Source organism: Pholis gunnellus, assembly GCF_910591455.1.
Source record: "Pholis gunnellus genome assembly, chromosome: 14".
In the NCBI taxonomy this organism is placed as follows: domain Eukaryota; kingdom Metazoa; phylum Chordata; class Actinopteri; order Perciformes; family Pholidae; genus Pholis; species Pholis gunnellus.
The window spans coordinates 15,364,145-15,384,870 of NC_136541.1; the positions used below are offsets into that span (position 1 = coordinate 15,364,145).

General features: G+C 44.6%; 1 protein-coding gene across 2 annotated transcripts in view; it reads right to left on the reverse strand.

The window, feature by feature from the left end:
- ephb1 (EPH receptor B1) overlaps positions 1-20,726 on the reverse strand; it is a gene marked incomplete at both ends in the record, with an annotated part of 137,100 nt that overhangs the window by 87,654 nt on the left and 28,720 nt on the right. Inside the window, one exon of one of the 2 annotated variants that reach the window (XM_079173575.1) lies at positions 4,778-4,842. In XM_079173575.1, coding sequence (XP_079029701.1) covers positions 4,778-4,842 — 65 coding nt within the window. Of the gene's footprint in view, positions 1-4,777; positions 4,843-20,726 lie in introns of those variants that run through there. The other variant, XM_079173576.1, reaches the window with a different exon arrangement.

Sequence of the window (20,726 nt, forward strand, 5' to 3'; positions counted from 1 at the left end):
CCCAGCATTTATCCTCCACACCCCTCCTCCCTCTGCTCACTTAGCTGACTCTTTACCCCTCTTCTCCCCAAGCCCCTTATAACCACACCAACCTGCTCTATTTCTACATGCTTGACAGCACCCACAGCCTCTGACGGCGCAGCCCCTGCCACCCCGCTGACCCCTCAACCCCCCCCCCCCCCCTCTCTCACCGAACTCTGTCTATGACCTCTCAGAGTCACATGCGTTAACCCAAGCTCTCTTCCACAGGCACACCCACAGCTGGATGTTGCAGTTCTACAGGGTTGCCTTTTTTCTCTCACTCCAGTTTCTCCATATCCCCGTCCCTCCTCACACCCCTTTGCTGATCCTGGAACCCTTTTCAGCTCCTCCGCCATTACTCCCGTTTTTCTTCTTCTCCCAGCTCCTCTCATCCCTCACTCTCTTCCTCACTCCTCACTCCCCTAATCCCGTCCGCTCCCTCTCAAAACGAAAGCATTTTTTTTAATCTCAATCCCCATTTATCAAAATGAAGGAAAAGCATCAAGATTTTCTTTCTATTTTCCTACAGTTTCGATCACCATCAACATTTTTGTGGGTTTTTCAGGGAACATTCTCCAGTTACAACAGGGGTCTTATTAAGTTGTCGTCACTGCTTATAATGGCAAAGAAGGGAGAAAAGCTCGTAGAAAATGTGACAGCAGAGACATAAAGAATAATATATTGGAGCATATGGGCTAAACGCTGGCTCTTCATGGTATATGACTGTGCCTTTATGGTTCTAGTATCTCTATATTTCCCTGTGGTATACCATAGTGATACAGGCTAGTTAACATTACGAGCCTCACAGCGTCTCGAAGCATTTCTATCCTGCTCTTCGAAACACATAGTCCTGCTCTTCTGCTGTTCTTCATTCCCACTTTTCCCTCCTTTCCTCATAAAATTCCCTTAAAGGATTGTAATACGAGACCCAGATTTGTCGCCTTCCTTATTTGCTTCTCTGCAGTGTCTATGCTCACATCATGCACACAGGAAACCAGATTACTGTGAGGAATCAAGCAGGAAATCAGATAACACAATTACAAATTTTGACAGCTATAAAACTCACATTGAATTGGCGAGTAATCAGATTTCTGCCTGTGCACTACCATGTCTAGAGAGATATTGTTTAATTGTATTTAAATTAACATGGTATGTAGGGAATGGTGTTTGGACTGTTAAGCAATGGCTCTGTAGTGGGAGCACTTATTTTGTCATGTTCTATACACCCAACATAAAATTCTCTTTTGCAAACTAAATTATGCAATGGTTCAACTTTTTAATTGCTCTAAGTTATACTTCAAGACCGACCCTGGATTTAATCATTTTGGTTCAAAGGATGAGCTGTTTCGTTATTTTTGCAGATATTTCTTTTCACCTCGCTGTAGGACTTTTTATGTGGTCTTCATCATGCCCATGTACACATATAAAAACCCTTTAGAAATCTGTATACATGACAAGGAAATCATTATTTTCCTAGAATAAATAGGTTGCGTTAAAGGGGACACATCATGAACAGGTTCAGTGCTTTTGGGTATCTGGAGTGCCTACCAAGCCACAAACTATGAAATAAGACAACCCGGTCAGTTTTTGTGGGCTGCCTGGATCTAAAAGCACGTGATTCAACAAGCCATTCAGATTTTGCTGCCCTTCCTATGTCACATGCAGCTCATTAGAATATAGAATACATATTAGAATATACGTGAGTATCTCCGCAAAGGTGCACCAAGAGGAGACTAGGACTTTTCTAAAGGGGGTCCTAAAGAGATAGGCGCTAAAATGGAGCGTTCAGACAGACAGAATGAATATTAAAGCATCAAAATGTTTTCTAGTAGAAAGTTAAAATGAGCATATCTGTCCCCTTTAACTTATCTTCTTTTAAATCGGTTAACCTGATGAAGAAACCCAGGTTTGAGTGTCTTTATTTATTATTTCTTACCTATTTAATTTGTCATAAAGTCGTAAAGATGTGCGTAAGACAGCGTCAGAGAGAGACAGAGAGAGAACGAGAGGACTGACTCACAAGGATGGAGGTCAAACAGAAACAGAGAAACATATACATTGGAGGTGAAAGTCCACAGAGGGGAAAGAAAGAATATATCCAACTGAAATGCAACAATAAAAGCTGGAGCAAGAGAGCACATATCATAATTTTGTTTCTATCTGTTTTCCTTCTGAGCCCTCCTCTCTAGCAGATGCTATCACAAGGGTGTGCATTCGCATACTGTCGCTCCATTATACATTCATGTGGCCAACCCTAATATGTCCTCGTGTTTACACCACTGGAACTAATGATGCTGCTTCTGCAATCCTTCAAAATTAACCCTTCTGGTCAGCCACACACAAACACACACACACACCTCTTATGAACTCCTGAAGGAGAAGTTACTGAAGGAAAATTAATGAGATGTATCGAATAGCACAGGGACAACACTAGTGTGTGTGTGCCTTTTCTCCTGTTGTGTGCGTTAGAGAGGCATTTATCAGGTTCGCAAGGAGATCAGTTGACCATATAGATACTGGCTATACCAACAAATACACATGATCAATGAAATAAGCATGTGTAGTCATACAAGTACTGTACATTATGTATCTTTACATTGACACCGCCATAGGGCTACAGTCATTCTTATGAGATTTACCTTCAGCTGACCATTACATTAAATACCTACGCTGAGATGGAATACACATGTCAAATATATCTGATTATCGATTAAATACTGGATTTCCAAATCGGGGGGGGGGGGGGCTCATGGAAATGATCAGATATTGCAGGTTTGAAATAATTACATATTTGAATCTCACGCAACAGAAAAATCCACCAATTAAAAACCTGCAGAATGCTGTGTGTGTATTGAAGTGCACATATGTGTGTGTGTGAGACAGTGTGCATTTCTATGCACCATGCTGCATCACTCACACACTACCAGTAAGGTCAAGGCAGCCGTGTAAAAGTGGTACGTTCTTCCAGTGAGCGGTATGAGTGTATTCTCCCTACAGAGGGTCTCGCTGCCTAAAACCTTTACACCAGGAGTATCTTAAAAAACTATGCTCAACACAGACAGGAGGCTCTGTGTGCCTGGAGGCTTGCTGAACTGAACAGGCTCTGGTGGAAATACCACCGGAGAAGTCTCTACTCAGTGGGTCTTAAATGGATATTCTCTCGTCACGGAGAAAAGGATGTGACAGTGTGAGGCTGATCCATGGGGGGAAAGAATATGTATTTATTATATATCTATTCCATTGCATATTATGTAAGTGCGTAACTGTCGACCCAACTGATCCTTTCACAGTAGTCAGGGTGAACAGCACCGGGGTGTAAGACCAACATGCCCCTAAAGAAGAAACTCAGAATCTCCGGGTTTGGTGCAAAGACTGATGTTGCGCAAAAAAGTGTGGAATTCTTAAAAGAGCAAAGAAATGAAACGATTCAAAGGCCACTAAACAATTCATTTGCGGTGAGGTGACAAGCTATGCATCCTCACTATAACAAAGTACGACTTTTGAAATCAAAATACAATTTAACATTCATTTTAACCATTGGTTGGCTCACCTGCAACATACTCGGTTGCTTAACTTTAAGTTTTCTTCTGGTGAGGACAGTCTGCTCACAAGCTCCTCATCTTATCTTAAATTGAATCCAGTTGTATTTCGATACAGTGAAATAAAAATGCATTTAAAGTAGTTCCCTTACTGATTCTAGAAAACTATGTAACTATATTTGGTATGTAGCATGTATCTATATATCTTCATTAGGATGAATGTTATTCATACAAGCAACACAGGAGCAGACATAAGCAAGACCTCCGCCGCTGTAAGATCCTGTTAGGATTCTGCACCCACACACACACGCACACTTACGTACATAAAATGAACACACAAGGTTATTCCAGGGTCCAGGTTGTTTTAGTTAGTACTCCTTTAGGGAGAGAAGAAAAAGCGTGGACTGCCACACTCTCCAATGTTTAAACAGAGCCAAAGCTCTGTTCAAAAGCAATAAAAGCCTCATTTACACGTGTGTAAAATGCCTCATAAAGACCCAAAGACCCAGAAAATGCAGGAAACAGTGATTGTCTGTTCTGGATGACTCCTGCAAGATCCATGCTATCAATGTTGGTCTATGGAGCTTTTCATTGAATTATAGAATTACAGCACAGAGAACAAGGCCTTAGAATTATCTTTAAGCCCATTAGTGTAATAGGGCAATCATACGTCTGATAGTGTGATTCTTTCAGGGAAAAAAAACGAACACTGTCCCCATTCTGATGACTTTGCACTTTCCTCCTTTTAACTCCTTTTATGTGCATGAAACTACCGGAAAGTTGAAAATAGTTCCCCTAAAATCTGTAAAAGCCCTGAGCGCTTCCATCCTCTTAGCTCCTCCTTCCCCGTTTCATCCTAATACCTTCACTGCCCTGCATAAATGTATCATTACAGTATCATTATGTCTATGGTATCCCCCCAGCCTCCATTTACAGGGACTTAGGTACTGTGTCTGGGGCTTACGTGGAGCCATTATATCATTAAGTCATTATGAGCTGGGACAGAGAGAAAATAATACCCATAATAGGAGCTTCATTGGGCACTACTTAAGTCTATACTCCCATCCTGCCTGCCTTCCTGTCTATTTGTCTGGCTGACCGTAGATCTCTATGCGCACACTGGGTTTCTTTCTCCCAACAGAAAGAGTTTGAACAGAAACGTCTGAAACCATTTTTTTTCAGTCAGGATGCGTATGTGTTGACAGTAACTGACTCACCCCAGAATTAGGATACGCCGTCCAGCCCAGTTCAGCTGTGGCCACCCGAGTGTCCATCACGGTCTCTGCATAGAAGAAAGAAAAAGAGAGGAAGAGAGAGACAAAGACAGCGGTTAGCCTCAGAAGAGCTATTTTGAGTATCATTCCACAGAGTTGAACCGCATTCAAGCCCCAGCGATCACTTGACACAATCATTGATGAACAGAGAGGAGATGAATCTTTCAGAGCGTTTCATCCATCTCCCCGAGACTTCTGGTAAGACAAGAGACATGGAAACAAAGCTTTGGCACTTTGCTGGAAGGAATGTCTGAGAGCCTCTGTCATGCTGTTAAATGCTGAGCTTTGTATTGTGTTCTCTCTGTGACAGCCTGAAACTACACTATGTGCATCCTGCCTTTGTTTGTGTGAGTGCATGCATTTTGCACGGTGTGCAGTCATTTGTGGGAAAAACAAAAAAAACGAGTGGATATTTTTGTATGTCTGTGTGCACATGAGAAACACTGTGTGGGTTTTTCATGTGGTTGTGTGTGAGTGCTGCACTTTGTCACATTGTTAACGCAAAGGAAGCGGCTTCCCAGACGCAGAGGGAGCCCTCCAAGGCGAGGCCATTGCTGAAAAAAAACTGAAAAATAGTTTTGCCCTGTACTCTTGAGTCAGTTCTTCTAAACCCACAGCAACGTACTACATTTCCAAAGCATGCAGTGTGAGCGAGAGCTTTAATGAGAAGACGTCTCGAGTTTTCTGCATAAAATCTCAAGATGCACCAATATACCGTGTAGGTATATAACCCACTGGCTGCAAACAAAAATGAGACGATGAAATGCTACGACCTCAAAAAGGAAAATTTGCCATAGGGGAAGAGTTCAGAGGAGATTTTAGTTTGTCTACCACATTTTGGACTTGCATTACACAAGGTATCTTATAGTCCCATACCTATGAAATATAAGACAAAGATTGCCTCTAGCTAATCCGCAGTGACACACCGCAGACAAATAATTCTGGCAGCTCACCCAAGACGTTTGTCAGCCCCGTTTTGATTAATATCTGCCTTGTTGGCACACTGACATCTTGAAACCCGATATACCTCCAGGAAAGAAGAGAGAAGCATGACAGTTATTATGAACCTGTCTCTCTCTCTCACACACACACACACACACACACACACACACACACAGATCTATAGAGTGATGGACTGGGTGAGATGTTGGCCTTAGCAGTGTAATGATAGATTCATAATTTCCCCAGTAACAGATAGTTTATTATCTGGCCTAACCCTTCCATCTTACAGAGAGGGAACCGGGGCATGTTTCATGTTTTTCATGAGCAACTGCGGTTGCTGCGTCTTTGGCTTGGCCATCTTCCACTGTCACAGCACAAGGTTGGCTAGCAACTCACACGCGCGTTGTCGATAAGGGAGACGTCTCACTCTGACTGAATGCAAAGACGTAACCAGCAGACGCTGTCCTCGTTCAAGAAGAGGTTGCAGCCCTCTCAGCACCCTCCCTTTACCCACTCCTCCACAGGAAGCACAAACCCCGCAGCTGTTGCTTATTTGGAATCTGACTGAACTTGCAGTGATTCAGAAATCATTCCAAATGATGGAGCACTCAAAGAACCGTCTTCTGCAGTTCAAGTGGTCTTGGTAAAAAAAAAAACAAGTACACGATGAGTGACAAGGCACCAGTAGGAAAGAAAAAGGCCTTTCATTCTCAATCTCTACTTAGTGGAAGAAACTGTCCTCAGACATGAAACCAATTAGCCCAGGTAATTCAGCTGCACACACAAGCCTCTCACACAGATACACATTAACCCACACACAAGCTGTACGCACACACACACACACACACACTCACTCACATTCACCAGCCAACACAGAGAGCAATTTTCTGTGTACACCTACGGTGACAGCCTTGTTCACACCCGGCTTCCATCAGAGTATTTCAATTTCCCTAAGATCAGCCTTGTCTTGTCTAGTTTCCACAGCCAGCCAGCCAGCCAGCTCCAGCCCGCCTGCCTGCCCGCCTGCATGACTTGCTGTCAGCTGGGGAGATAGGAGCATGAAACAGCCCTCAGCGCCAGCCAGCGTTGTGGGGACTGCCAACCCTTTCTCAGGGGAAATCACAGAAGCTTTAGTCAAATCACACAGGCATTGGTTGGCCATTTCCCATTTCCTTTTAAAAAGGAATGGATGGGGTGAAGGAGGCACAAGATGGTGTAGGAAGGAGACAAAAAAAAAGGTCAAAAGTCCATGGGAGGGGGATGGGTGACTGCGTGACCTAATGTCTACCATTAGCAGAATATCAGAGTAGCAGATGAGTAAATGGAGTATGCTAAGTGGTTATTAGCAACAGGGTGGGGCTCACACAGCCGTCATGCTGTAGCTCGCGCACCTGTCTGCCGCTGGCACTCGGGATTTGGAAAGTGTCCCTTGTGTACGTGTGTGCGTGTGCATTTTAAATGACCTGTTTTTTGGACCACTCATCCATTTAATCATAAGTGGATTTGAAGAGTTTTATTTTAAAACGAGTAACCCGCGTTGATTAGAAAAGACGGCTCTTTCAAAATTACAAGAGGTTTAGTTTATTATTGAAATTATAATTCATCCTATGACCTGGGCTTGGGAAACAATTAGGTTTCTATATAAAGAAAGGGTACAGAAACAAAATATTATGTTTATATTATTGGGATTCGACATTTCTGTTTGGGTAACTGTACATTTAAAAGCATTTTAAGACACCTATTTCCTCGTGTCATCTCTCGTCGCTGTATGTGGGTTCCAGTAGCTAAACGCTGGGTTACTCCTCAGCTTAAGACCATAAAACCCTCGTAAAAACTATTAGTCCTCCTTTCCATGGCTCCTGATTCTGATCGCAGTTATATCTGACCGGACCTCCCGTTACCCTCTTTCAGTTTTTACCAAGTCATTTGGAAGACAAGGAAAGACAACAGCTCGCTGTAGTCCCTCATGTTTGGAGGGTAGCCCAGAGTGTTTTCTCCTGCATTTATATTCTGCTATGTCAGCTCCACCTGCAAGCGCCAATAAATTAAACACAGCCAGGTTCACTAGCAGTTCAGTCTGTGGGAAAATTATTAATATAGAGAGCCTAATGTTGGCTATGTCATAAATCAATTGGAAAACAATAGCTTGTAGTTGTCAGGGTAGCTTGCCTTGAATGGATTCAAAGAGCCGCAAGGCTAGGGGATGTATTGAGTACATTGCAGAATATTAGTTACTCTAAAACCTACAGCGAAAGTGGGTTGGCTCATTGTGTAAGGCTCACTCAAGCTGATACATTACCAGCGTACCAGTCAAAAAATCCAGAAGTCTCAAGCCGAGCCAACACAAAGGCTCGACCGAAGGCCTACAACTTCCAATGCCAGAAAGCACAGCTCCTTCTCATTAGTAGCAAGTGGTAGATCAATACCAAATGGTAGTCTGTTTCCACAGATACAAAGGGAGGGAGGGAGGGAGAGAAAAGAGGGAGCGAGAGAGACTGCATTAAACATTGATGGGGCCTTGCGCTACAGATCGATAAAGGCAGCCCTCTTCACACAATTACACGTCAGCAAGCAGTCACATGATACATCACGGACACATGGATGCTCGCATTTGGGCCAAAGAACATCTATAGAAATAGAAATAAAGAGCAGCATGTCTAGATTGGCCAATCTCTCCATCCTCTATGAGTCTTTACGTACGACTTGTATTCTATGGGTTGCAAGTGAGAACGGCAACATGTTTGGGTGATTGTATGGCTGCTGGTCGATAGAACATGTGCTGAAGCGCCTCTCTGAAGCTCCTTAGTCAATATGGCAAAACAATTCTCTGCAGATTTCCCTTCCCAACCCATTGCACATTTTTTCCATTCATCTGACCTTTAACCCCCCCCCCCCCCCTTCTCTCTCTCTCTCTCTCCTCCCCCTCTTCTATGTCCTCCTGTTCAAGGATGCTGGCACACTTTGTAATTCAACGAGACAATCATGTCCAGATGCTGGATGCAAGGCTGAGAGGGGCTTGTCTTTGAGATTGTAGCAACAAACTGAAATAAGATCCAAAGGGCCTTGAACGACATTATTTAAGAGGGGTTTATCTTTTCTCCGCAACTGATTCAAGATGGGAGGACCAAGAGAGGGAGATACGGAAGGGAATGGACAGGCAGAAGGAGAGACAGAGATGATAAACCGAAAGACGAAATCAGCGGGATTGAAATGAGCACTTAACAATGATGAAGCCCCACGGTAGCCTGCTGAGCCTGGCATCTTAATACAGGGGCTGAAAACAAAGTGACAAACAAACATGAGAAAAGGCTGCTGCGTCTCCAAACTAATCAGCCGTCCACTCGAGGGATTTATGAATAAAAAGGGAACATTTTTGACAGAGCGAAGTGTTTTCGAAACAAATCGGGTGGAAATTTGTCACACAGACAGACACTGTTCACTCACTTCAACTTGGGAAATCGCCCAAAAGAGATTGTTTATTGATGGATAAGATCGGCTCAAGTCCAACATGGTCAAGAGCATTGAGCTGATTTGAAAACGGCAACTGGGTTTATGGCACAGCACTGCTTCAGGGTGAAAATCATATGAAAGAAGTGATGCCTTTGATTGAGTCACCGTGTTCAACAGAGAAGACGATCCTTGCGAACATAGATGTGAGACTTTTATAATCCGCGTCGCACCAAAGCTGTGTCACTCATACTGAAGGCTTTTTCGCTTTAAATAGGAGATACAGAACAGTCAACAGAAATACATCAAAAGAAATACGTTACGTGTATGTCTCCCTGAAGACAGCAATGACAATGTGGCTGATTTGAAAATTGAACAGAAAATAATCTGCCAACCTCGAAGACATTAGCTGGGAGTGATGGGATACACAAGTCCCGCTTCGGTGAGCCACAGACAGAATAAATGAGCAGGCTCACAAATCACAGATCGCACACACACACACACACACACACACACAAATGTATTAACAGTGTTCTAAACTCGCTCTGGCTGAGTGAAAATAAAATTTTCGGCATGAAAGAAGACCGGGTCTCGGGGACAACAGAACAAGCAGAGAGATGAGAGGAGATACAGAAGAGGGGGACTCACAGAAGCCAAAGTGAGATCAGCAGCAGATGTTAGGAAGAATGCCTGGCAAGACAGAAAAATGATTATACATGCAGCATCTGCAGAACCTGATGAAATTATCCTGTCATCACAGCAAGGTGACATTCTCTTGGCCTGACACATCTGGGCTGCCACGTCGCATAAAAGTTAAGATTCAACCTTGCGGCACTGGGTGAGCAGCCACACTCTCTTTCGCCACTATTACCGGCTTGTAAAAGAGTCGCTTTGGAAGGGAAGCAGGAAAAGCCAGAGGCTGGGTTCGGCAAACACAAGACAGGGACACAACCAACGCACACCCAGAGGTTGGTGACAACAGACTTACGCATCTAATCACTTCCGCGTGGTCAGTCACTCATTCAGCTATAGGCCTGAGACTGAAACAGCACATTTTGTACATAATGTGCCCCCCCCCCCCACACACACACACACACACACACACACACACACCTTACACCTCTCCATCTCTCTCTCCTTCTCCCTCATTCTCTCTCTCCCCTTCCCTCTCCTGGTCAGGGGAGAGAGGTTAGGCACATCATTTGCATACATTAACATTGCATTAGCAGACAGAGTGATCTTTAGAAACCAGGCTGCCGGTGAGTGTCATCTTTAATTCATCATAACCCCACCACCCACCCTCCTCTCGCTCTCTCTTTACCTCCACCTTCTTCTTCTCCTCCCTCTTTCCTCTCCCACGCATCCATCCCTCTACCTCCCTCACTCTCTCTCCCCCCTTAATCCCAGTGCATCCTTTCTCCTCCTCGTCTCTGCGTGCCTCTTCTATTTACTGCCGTCTTTCATCTCCTTCACTCCCCCCCCCCCCCCGTCAATTTTTTTGCCTTCTCTCTTCCTTTCCTTCCCCTTATCTTTCTTTATCTCTGCCTCCTGTTAATGACAGGCTACGGGGGGGGTTGATTTCTCTTCATATTTGAGCTCTATGCAGGAGAAGAAGGAGAAGGGACACACCCCAAAAAACACACAAACACTCCTTGTGAGCATCGGTCTGGGAGGCGGAAAAGAGGATCTCTAGGCTTCATACGGGGATCTCTGATGTGACACATTGGCCTGTGCTTATTCCAAAATAAATCTCCCAATCAAAAACTCTATCTCTTCTTCTAATGCTTGCAAATTACAAGTCATTTTCTAGCTCACTGGATGTAAAGGAGAATGAAAGCAATGTTCTTCTATATTGTAACCATTACCAGAGACCGAGATAGGAAGAATCTAACCAAGAATTAGTCCCATCCTATGGGTCAATTAAAACTAACAGCCTAATTACTTTTAGCGTAAGTGCAAAAGACTTTCAATTAATCCTCCTTCTATACAAAATAAGAAGGCAATAAGGAGCAACGATGGATAATAGCTAAACTACATAATGGTAGGGCTGTAGAGTTTATGTGAGCTAACCAAAATATTTCATAACGTGTATCAGTTTCAGGCCAAATAGTAGGGATATTAACGCCTCCGTGAAAAGGTTAAATTATATCAACATAATCTGGTGAACCACAGTGTTCAGCATTCTGACAAAAGATATACCATTTCAAATGTCTCGTTTTCCCTCTGCTCATGACGCACACAGCAGAAATATGATCGCCCCTCATGTAGACCTTTGGAGTGAGTCTGGCAGTGATGACACCGCTTGGGGAATTCTGCAGTTACTTTAGTAGACCGTCATTTAATGCATCCTCGTAGGGACCAATCAAAAGCAAACATTTTTTGTTGCTGTCCCCCACACCCCCTACGGTGAAGATAATGCTTCTCACCATCCTTTTGCAAAGGAAAGCAGACAACGTTGCATGTGTTTACACATATACAGCACAGAAAAGAACATTCATTATTTGTATCCGCACTGACATGCAGCTCATTGACAGCTCATTTGTGAAGAAGTGCTAATTTTAGAAAATGTGAACATAAAATGTCTCTTTGTTGGAAAAAATGTGTCTACGTGGGGAAAAAAATGAGTATATGTTATCTTACTATGCAAGGTTAATGCTTACATACACACTTATTGGACTGCCAAACACGTAGTGCAGAGAAACTCAATATGAAACCATTTATACCTTCCAGTAATGAGCCCGGGATCGGCTAAGGCTTGCTGTAGCAGCAGACCAGCAGCAGTGACCAAGCAATAATCCAGATGGAAGCAGCGCTAGCCTCCCACAACCATCACAATACTCATTACTGCTGATATTACCTCTGCCAGCCTGTCTGCTTTTAAGAAACCTAGCAATTTGCTGCAGTAAAATGAGGTAATTACAACTCTTATCAGGCTCCTCACCTTACAAAACAGAATCCAGGGAGAGGGAGACGACTCCCCAATGGTTCACTGGCTGTAGAACAAGGCTTTGGCTGGCTTCCCAATCACTCAGCCACACCCACCCACTGTCATTCATTCTCTTTGCGACTCCTCCCACTCCCCTTTCTTTCCAATAAATGCGTTAAAAGCTGAAATTTGATCACTTTAATGACACGACGAAAAGAATTTCTCAATTAATGCCCCAAATTAAAAGCGCAGAGTGGGTGACGTGAACCATAAGGGACCAAGGAGTATCATTTTACAGCGCAACAACTGTGCCAAAAAAACGCTCCCCTGCTCCCACAGAGGTGAATAAGAAAATGACTGATAAACTCTGTTTTTGTTGGAGAGCTACCATGGAAGGGGCAAAAATGGCAATGTAATTTAACCTTTTCCCATAAGGAGAATGGCTTTATAATGAAAGTCTATCCACTATAGGTTTGACATTTCTAAACTTCACAAATGAAAGCTAAGGTTTAGCCATGACTTGGCCCTATCATCACTTCTGCTGGCTAGAGACACAAGAAGGCTGACGGAGAAGAACTGTGCGCGTGTCGCGCTGGGATTGTGTGAGGCTGACATTTAGAAGTATAAGCTATAGCTAATGGGCTATACGCGGGGCTGAGTTAAAGCATCTTTGTTTATCAACCAGACCAGGAAATAGAGCTGAGTGCACACAATGATGTCACTCGATTAGCTCCCACTGCAGTCCTTCACTCTAATTAAGACAGTAGGAATAGTCATTAGCGCAAGCCGTGTGTGAGTACGCATGCTGTTGAAGAGCGAGGGGTGAAGGATCACAAAACCAAGTGCAAAAAAAAATAGAGAGAAATAAAGGAATCAATAAAGTGAATGTCAAATATGTGCACAGCGTGTCTGACGGCATCTCGCCGCGACTCGCCTGGTTGCATTTCATGGCAAAGAAATAGAACTGACTGTCCTTTTCTTTCACACAATTGAACTGAGACAATATGTGGAGCCAGTATGGAGCAAAGAGAGAAGCCGAGAGCGATAGAGAGATAAAGTAAAAGAGAAGGACAGGACTGAGATAGAGGGAGAGGGAGAGGGAAGAAGGTCTGTAGCTCTATAAAGCAGAGATATGGAGGGATTAATCAGAGAGACACTGCGATGGAGAGGGCATCATGTGGCAGCGGCCTGCGTTATCTTATACAGAAATGGATCTAACCTTAGCTGAACGCAAAGAGTCACATCATTTCCTCGAAGCCACCTGACCCCATTTCTGTCCTGCCGCTTGAACGTACAAAAAGATACACTCTGCTCCATGTGTGGCACTTGCAATATTTATGAACAGTAAAACAGGAACAAAACTGTCTCGCACTCACACGAACATGAACATCACGCCAACAGCAGGAGAAAAAGGAAGGCACAGAGGGATAAAAGAAAGTCTCACGTGTGCATGCACAAAAAGAAAGGCACGAGGTATATATGCATGCTCACAAGAGCCATCAAACACAGCGCAGCGCAGCTGCACCTCCTATATCAACTCCATTGGGACACCCTCAGAGTCCGGCTGAACTTTGGGTGGCATTGATCAGGGCCGTAGAAAAAAACAATAACTTGATACGGATTAACCTCTGTCCCTGCTAGTTTCTCCTCAGGAATAAGGCAATGCACCCCTGGAAAGTAATAAAGAAGACTGTGTTCAAGGGGTAGAGGCAAACACAGAGCTATATATCCAATCTCATTAAACGCTGTTGTTAACCATGTCTGGATGCATCCAGAATAATCCCCCCATCGGCAGAGATGGGGGGGGACAAGATGGAGCCTTGGACGGTTTGATGCCGTGCTCTCTCCCTCCATCTCATCTGTGGCAGTAAAAGAACAACCTTCAACCACCTTGAACCCACTGGAGCTGAATTTCAATAAAAGTCAAATTATCACCCGCGCCCATGGGGCTCGGGGAAAGGCACTAAGCCCGAATTGACTGTGCGTATAAGACGATTTAACAGTCATATGGAAGTGTGAGCGAGTCAATCATATGACGCACGTCTATTTCTCACTTGGGAGGAAATCTCAGCGGTGAGCAGCGGTTAGTGTACCCTGTCGAGAGAAGGTGCCACTGGGATGGATCGCTGATTGTTTTCCATGAGAGTGAGCGCGCGTGTGTGTGTGTGTGTGTGTGTGTGTGTGTGTGTGTGTGTGTGCGGGCCAGCACTTGCATGTGCGTGAATGCACATATGCGAACATGCGATTGGGAAAGTGTTATTCAATTTAGCTGCCGTTCTCCCTTGACCGGCGTAGTGAGATCCAGGTAATTGATGCCTCAGTTCGGTATTCCCCAACCACGTGCTCTTCACCATGAGGGACATTGCTGGCTAAGCCGGTGTGAATGAGAGGAAACGCGTGGTGTGATCTCACTCCCTTAACTGCGAATGAGGTGTTCTTCTGGGATCTCGTTAGTGCAGCTCCACCACACACATAAGCGCCACTTCACCAACAACACACACACACACACACACACATAAGCGGCGAATACATCCCAGGAGTCTGGCTAAACTATTGGCGACCGCAGACATTCTTAAGGTGAGATCACCTCTCATTCCTCGCAATCTATCTCCATAAAAAAAAAAAAATGTCTGTGGCCTCTCAAATGCCTCCGAGCAAACACAATGCTTCCATTAAAAGCAAACACTAAATCCACCTTCTTGCAGCATGTGCTCTAATGCCTGGGGAAGTCTATATATTTTTGGAGATGGGCTTTGTTTTTCCTCCGGGGCTTTGCTGGTCCTGCATACAGCAGTGGGGAATAACAGATAGAAAATAGTCCTGCGGCTAAAAGAGAAACTTTCAGCAGAGGATCTTGACCTTCTAGCATCAGGCTGACAGCGGCGGGTGAGACTCTCCAATAAGAATCTATAACAAGAGAGAAGGAAGGAAAGAGAGATAATTTTTACCTCTGGGGAGAAAGAGACAGACCTTTTTTGAGTATATTTGTCTGGAGGACTTCTATCCTGCAGTGAAAAACAGTACATGCCCTCTATGCTTTTCAGCACTTCTTTAGAGTTGGGGAATGGAAACCGTAAAAAGCGGAAACAGGCTGATGGGTTTGGTTTCCAGGAGGAGTTTGTGTTTGATGTCCCTCCATTTGATGCTGCTGTTTTTATTTCCCACCATCAAACTGCCCACTCTTTTCCTTTGCTTCCTCTTTTTAATCAGTCCTTTGTTCTCTTTATCTCTCTGGCTCTCTTCTTTCTCAGAGACAGTCTGCTGGGAGAGCAAATGTCATTTCACACACATTTCATTCGGTCTGCTTTGCCACAGGGAGGGTGTGGGTGATCTTCATCTCGTGCCGGTGCCACCCACCCACCCACACTGTATCTGACCTCATCTGATTTGGCATCCAGGATGCCCGGGCGCTTGATCCCTGGCCCGGTGCGCAGCCCAAAATGTCACAGCTGTCCAGTGACACTAGAGGGGAGCGCTAACATCAGCCATCCCCCCCCCCGGCCCTTTCTGCTCTCTCGACAATAGCTGTGCCGGTACTAGCTGTCATCTTTGAGGAAACATCCACCACACACACACACTTCTCTTTTTCCCCCCCCTTTTTTTTTTTAACCTGACATTTTGAATCTTCCGATCCCTCTGTTGACGGCTGATGTAACGGAGACAACATGGGTGGATCAGAGGGCGAGCCTCTGGATGCAGTAAGACAGCCTGTGGTTACCCTCTCAGTTAAAGAAGTGCCAGCCAGAGGAAAGCAGAGAGCTTCCAGGCATCGCTGTACTCGCGCAGCCCCGCCAGATGAGGCCGTTTGCTGGCGTGATGTGAGGCGTGCTCCCGAAAGTCAAAGTGCGACACTCCGCTCGCTGCTCGACAACGGTGAAGCTAAAGAGCTGAGGCGCCTCGTTAAATATGTAGTGCCGCCGACCCACTTCAAGCTGTTCCTTTACTTCACGCGTAAGAAGCTGTGGCAGACAAACACTCGCTCGCTGCTCACTTTGCTCACTCTTGAGACACACACACACACACACACACACACGCATCCACACGAATGCACAAATACAAGCAGATTACACAGCTGTAAAAGCTGCTCCACGCTGGTAAAGTATTTTTCCAGTTGTATGTCACTGAGTTAGAATAGATGCAGGTGTCTGTCCTGTGTGGGCGCGAGTATTTGCTGCTGGTGTAAATAGCTCTGATGGGAGACACAAGTGGTTCGCAGGTGTTTGGAGAGAACAGCACCCCATCAGGACCTACTGTATTTCAGATGAAATGGCAGGAGTGTCTGCGTTGGCGGGAATAACACCTTTGGGTGTGTTGTGTAGGAGAAATTGTATGCAATACTTCGTATTTGTTTGAAGCCGCTCGGAGGGCAAAGCGAGGATTTACTGCACTTCTGTGTGCCAAACCGTTGAGACAATCGTTATGTAAAACTAAGGCGGTGTTGTCAAGCTGATGCAGTGAACTCCACCCTGTCCTCATGTAAGTTGGGCACTGAAGAAATTCAAAAAAACACTCAGCTCATGAGGATTTAACAATTGTTACGCATATGATTATTCACATAGATATGAATACACAGAAGGAGACACATTTTGCAGCATATTAATATCTTTCATTTGCACATTTTACATAAATTGGACCATTGTTATGTCAACAATGGTAATGATTCATGCGGATCTTGAATAGGTTGAAAAAGCCTCTGGGGCAGTAGATACTAAAAGCTTCCACTGATAATCAACGGCTAAGATCACTTCTCTTCGATGCAATTTATCTAAGTTAATAAAGAATATGGCAGGGCTGTTACTTTTTCCAAAAAAGAAGTGTGAAAATCGACATAGTATATGTTCAAATTCATTGAGTTAAGCCACACACAGCCTAATCTGCTGCAGAATTAACCTCTTCCACTCCTTGCTAACTGTCAGGCTGTAGCAGTCTCAGTTTTAGAGCCACATAAAGGTTCTGGTATCATATTATCTGATGAAAATAGGTTTTATACCCAGGAGTCTCCCCTTTACAGACATGTCCACTTTATGCTTATGCAGTTCGGGGAAAAAATAATTTAAAAATAATTGTCTGCAGTATATATATATATATATATATATATATATATTTTTTTTTTTTTTCCCCTATTCTAAAAATGGTGGTTAAGGGGTCCCTTAACAGAAGTGCTTGCCATCCAATTGTCAAAAATGCAATTCTTGTAGAGATCTGCAAATGTCAGAGTTATTGGCCATAATTATCCATTCATTACAGTTCGTTAATTTTTCTTGATATTGTGTTGGTAAAGAGAACAACAATAGCCTAGTTGATGCAGCAAGGCATGAAACAGAAATACAAGAGGGAGCATTTAAAATGCACTGACAGTGCACTGACATTTTAAATGCTCCCTGATGTATTTCAAGGCAAGGCCTGTTGCACTTTTACACAGCGAATTTTGATTTTGAACACATCAGTACTGATTGAATCTGTTTTTTTCCTCCCGGTAGCTCGAGTTTCAAATAAAACGCCCTAATGCATCTAGGCGATATCAGACTAAGAGATGCTGGTAGGAAACTAACCTACACATACGGTAACTGCAGTATGTGTATGCCAAAATACTGATGAGCGATTGAAAAACAAAACACAATGTACCTTTAGTCATAAGCTCAGTACATACGGCACTTATATAAATGCAATAAAGCACAAAACCCTGAGTGCGACGGTGGAAAGAACAAAGATTTTACACGCTATTATAAAAGGCAATATTCCAAATGTTTGCCAGTATACACAGTACATTTCATGAAATGCTTTTTGCCCAGGCTTACGTGTATGCTCAGCAAATACGACTGCCATTTCATGAAGTGTTTGTTATCTGCGGTTGTGCAGTTATTATGCAGATGGGTGTTGGAATGACTCCCGGAGAGTTTTCACACACTACCTCTCCTCTTTTCTCTTCCCCAGGAGTGCTGTTAGCCTGTGTGTCCCCTGACAGCTCGCTCCACATAATGACGCTGACAGCCCAAAACAAACACAGGTACCAAACATAGACAAAAAAAAAAGAAAAGAAAGTAGAACCAGAGGAGATGAAGGAACGAGGCGGGCAACTCGCAATCTTCGGCAAGACCCATGGCTACTGCTGTGGTGGCTGCGACTGGCTCGGGTAGACTATTGGTCACTGCTTTTTTTTCCCCCTCCCTTTTTGCATCCCCATCCCACTTTTTTTCTCTGCTCAGCTGTACACAGATGCCGTTGGTCATGGTCTCTGTAAAGTCATCGGGCAATGGTAAGATAATGCACTGTGCCATCTCTTCTTTCTTACCCTATTACCCCCTTCTTTCTCTCTGTCCCTCTCTCTTCCTCTCCCCAGGTGTGCTGGGGCTACGTGATGAACAGAGCCACAGTGTCCGCCGCCTCTAATGGGGATGTTATGCAGGAGGCGGGCAGAAGTGCTCGCATCAGGTTCGTAAATCACAAACTCCTGGAGAGAGAGTCGCTGCATGGCCTCACTGCTCCACTAACCATGCAACAGAAATGCACATATAAATGGAGAGGGGGGGGGGGAGCTCCACGTACACACACACACACACGCACATATGCAAACACATATGGAGGATTTGCATACTTAGACAGATGAATACATATATAAACACACACACTCAAATGCACATCTTGCACATGGGCTGCTACTGCACAGCCCATTTCCCTGATCTCCAGTGCGTAGTCAATGTTTGCCATGTAACTACTGGGACACAATTCACCTACACATGTCCGGTGATAGCACCTCTGCCAACAGGACAGTGTGCTACACCAGCGCTTGTGTCAATGTGATTGAAGTTTGACAGAGCAGTTAAAGCATTATTAGCGCTCCCCGTCACAGCCCAGCACACACAGGGGCCTGCCGGTGCCACAGGTGAGGTAAACACAGGCCCCATTTAGCATATTGCCCATCAGTCAACACGACAGGCAAAGGAGATAAAGAAATGCACACCCACTGTGAGTGGGAAAACAAGCACTCCGGCCTGGCCCGTCTCACAAGGAGGGCTATATGAAGGTATTTTGCCTGATGTGTGCACAGGCAACCCACACACACACACTAACCCACAGACATTCCCACCCGCACACATAAAAATACCAAGCAAAGATGCGTGTATGCGCGCACACACACAGGTTGATGACAGAAGAGGCATTATCTGAAGTAAAATCTCTCCAGGAGATGCCTCACATAGCTAATTGACTGTGATGAGCCAGAGCCAGCACGACTTGATGCTTTCTTTTATCCTTTCTTATTTATCCCTGAATTTCCACTTTATCTGCACAAAGATAATCTGGAGGAATCCACAAAATTGGGTATTTCTCCTGTGTGATTTATAAACCCCAAATCCTTGAAAAGATCCCTAACTGCTGATGCATGGCTTATTACTACAAATATGCTAAGCTGAAAAATCCGGGGTGAGGAATTAGATTTATTGTCTGCCTCGAACATATCGCTTCACAACAACATGCTCCATTTGACACTTGGGATGATACAAGTGAAAGAAAATGTCAACTCTTAGTTTCGAGTGGGGAGGGGGGACTTGTCAGTAAAGGTACGAGCAACACGTATAGGAGTTAGCACACACCAACAATGGTAGGCTCTTAATAGTTAGCGTGCTGCCAAAAGGCAGGGGGCCATGATGTGGCAACAGGGGCTTAGCCAACAGAGCTGTTTGGACTAGAAACAGACAGCTGGCACAGTGGTAGGGAGACCCGTTTAAATGCTCTCTCCTCAGGAGGCCGTGAACCAAGTTGACCTTCGCAGACTCAGTCAAATGTAGACATAAATATACAAATATACACTAACAGCGGTGTTCTTAAGTAAATGGCAAACAGCAGCAGCCTTTTGGTTGCATTGTGCTTTTCATTGAGCCGCAATGGCAGACAAGAAGGATGTTTGAAAAAAATAAACAATAAAAAAAGAAGAGAGGTAGGTTAAGGAAACAATGGAGTGAGACAGGCTGACAGCAATTGATACAGCAGACAAATAGCAGACAGCACGCAAACTCTCACAGCAATGTTTACACGGTCTGCTGGTATTTGCCTTGCATCTTTGAAATGGCATGAAACAACCTTTATCCAACGCGATTCTTCCCTGAAGATAATGGATTGTGAACACAAAACCTCCTCCTCAAACCTCGTCGTCTGCCCCTTCCTCACTTCCCATCATTAACAGACACACACACACACACAGAAGCGCAGACACAGCAGACAGAGACAGACACACACACACACACACCTCTGTCAACACTCCCCGAGGCAGTAGTGTTAATTCCTCCCAGCCTATTCTCAGTCACACATGGCCGGGAAGGCAGTCGCCAGCGGAGCCTCACTGCTAGATTAACCTTTGCTCTCGCCACAGATCTGTTTTTCAGTGGGACCGGCAGTCGGACAGGGGCCACTGCTGGCAGATAGTAACTCATTGTCAGAACACTGTCAGCGCTGCATTAGTGGCTTTTGAAGCGAGGGACTGTTGACGTGGGCAGGGTGCCAGCCAAGAGGAAAAGCAGGCCCACCGCCCCACACAGCCACTCAACCTGACCTTTCCCCTCAGGATGTGGGGAGCGGGTG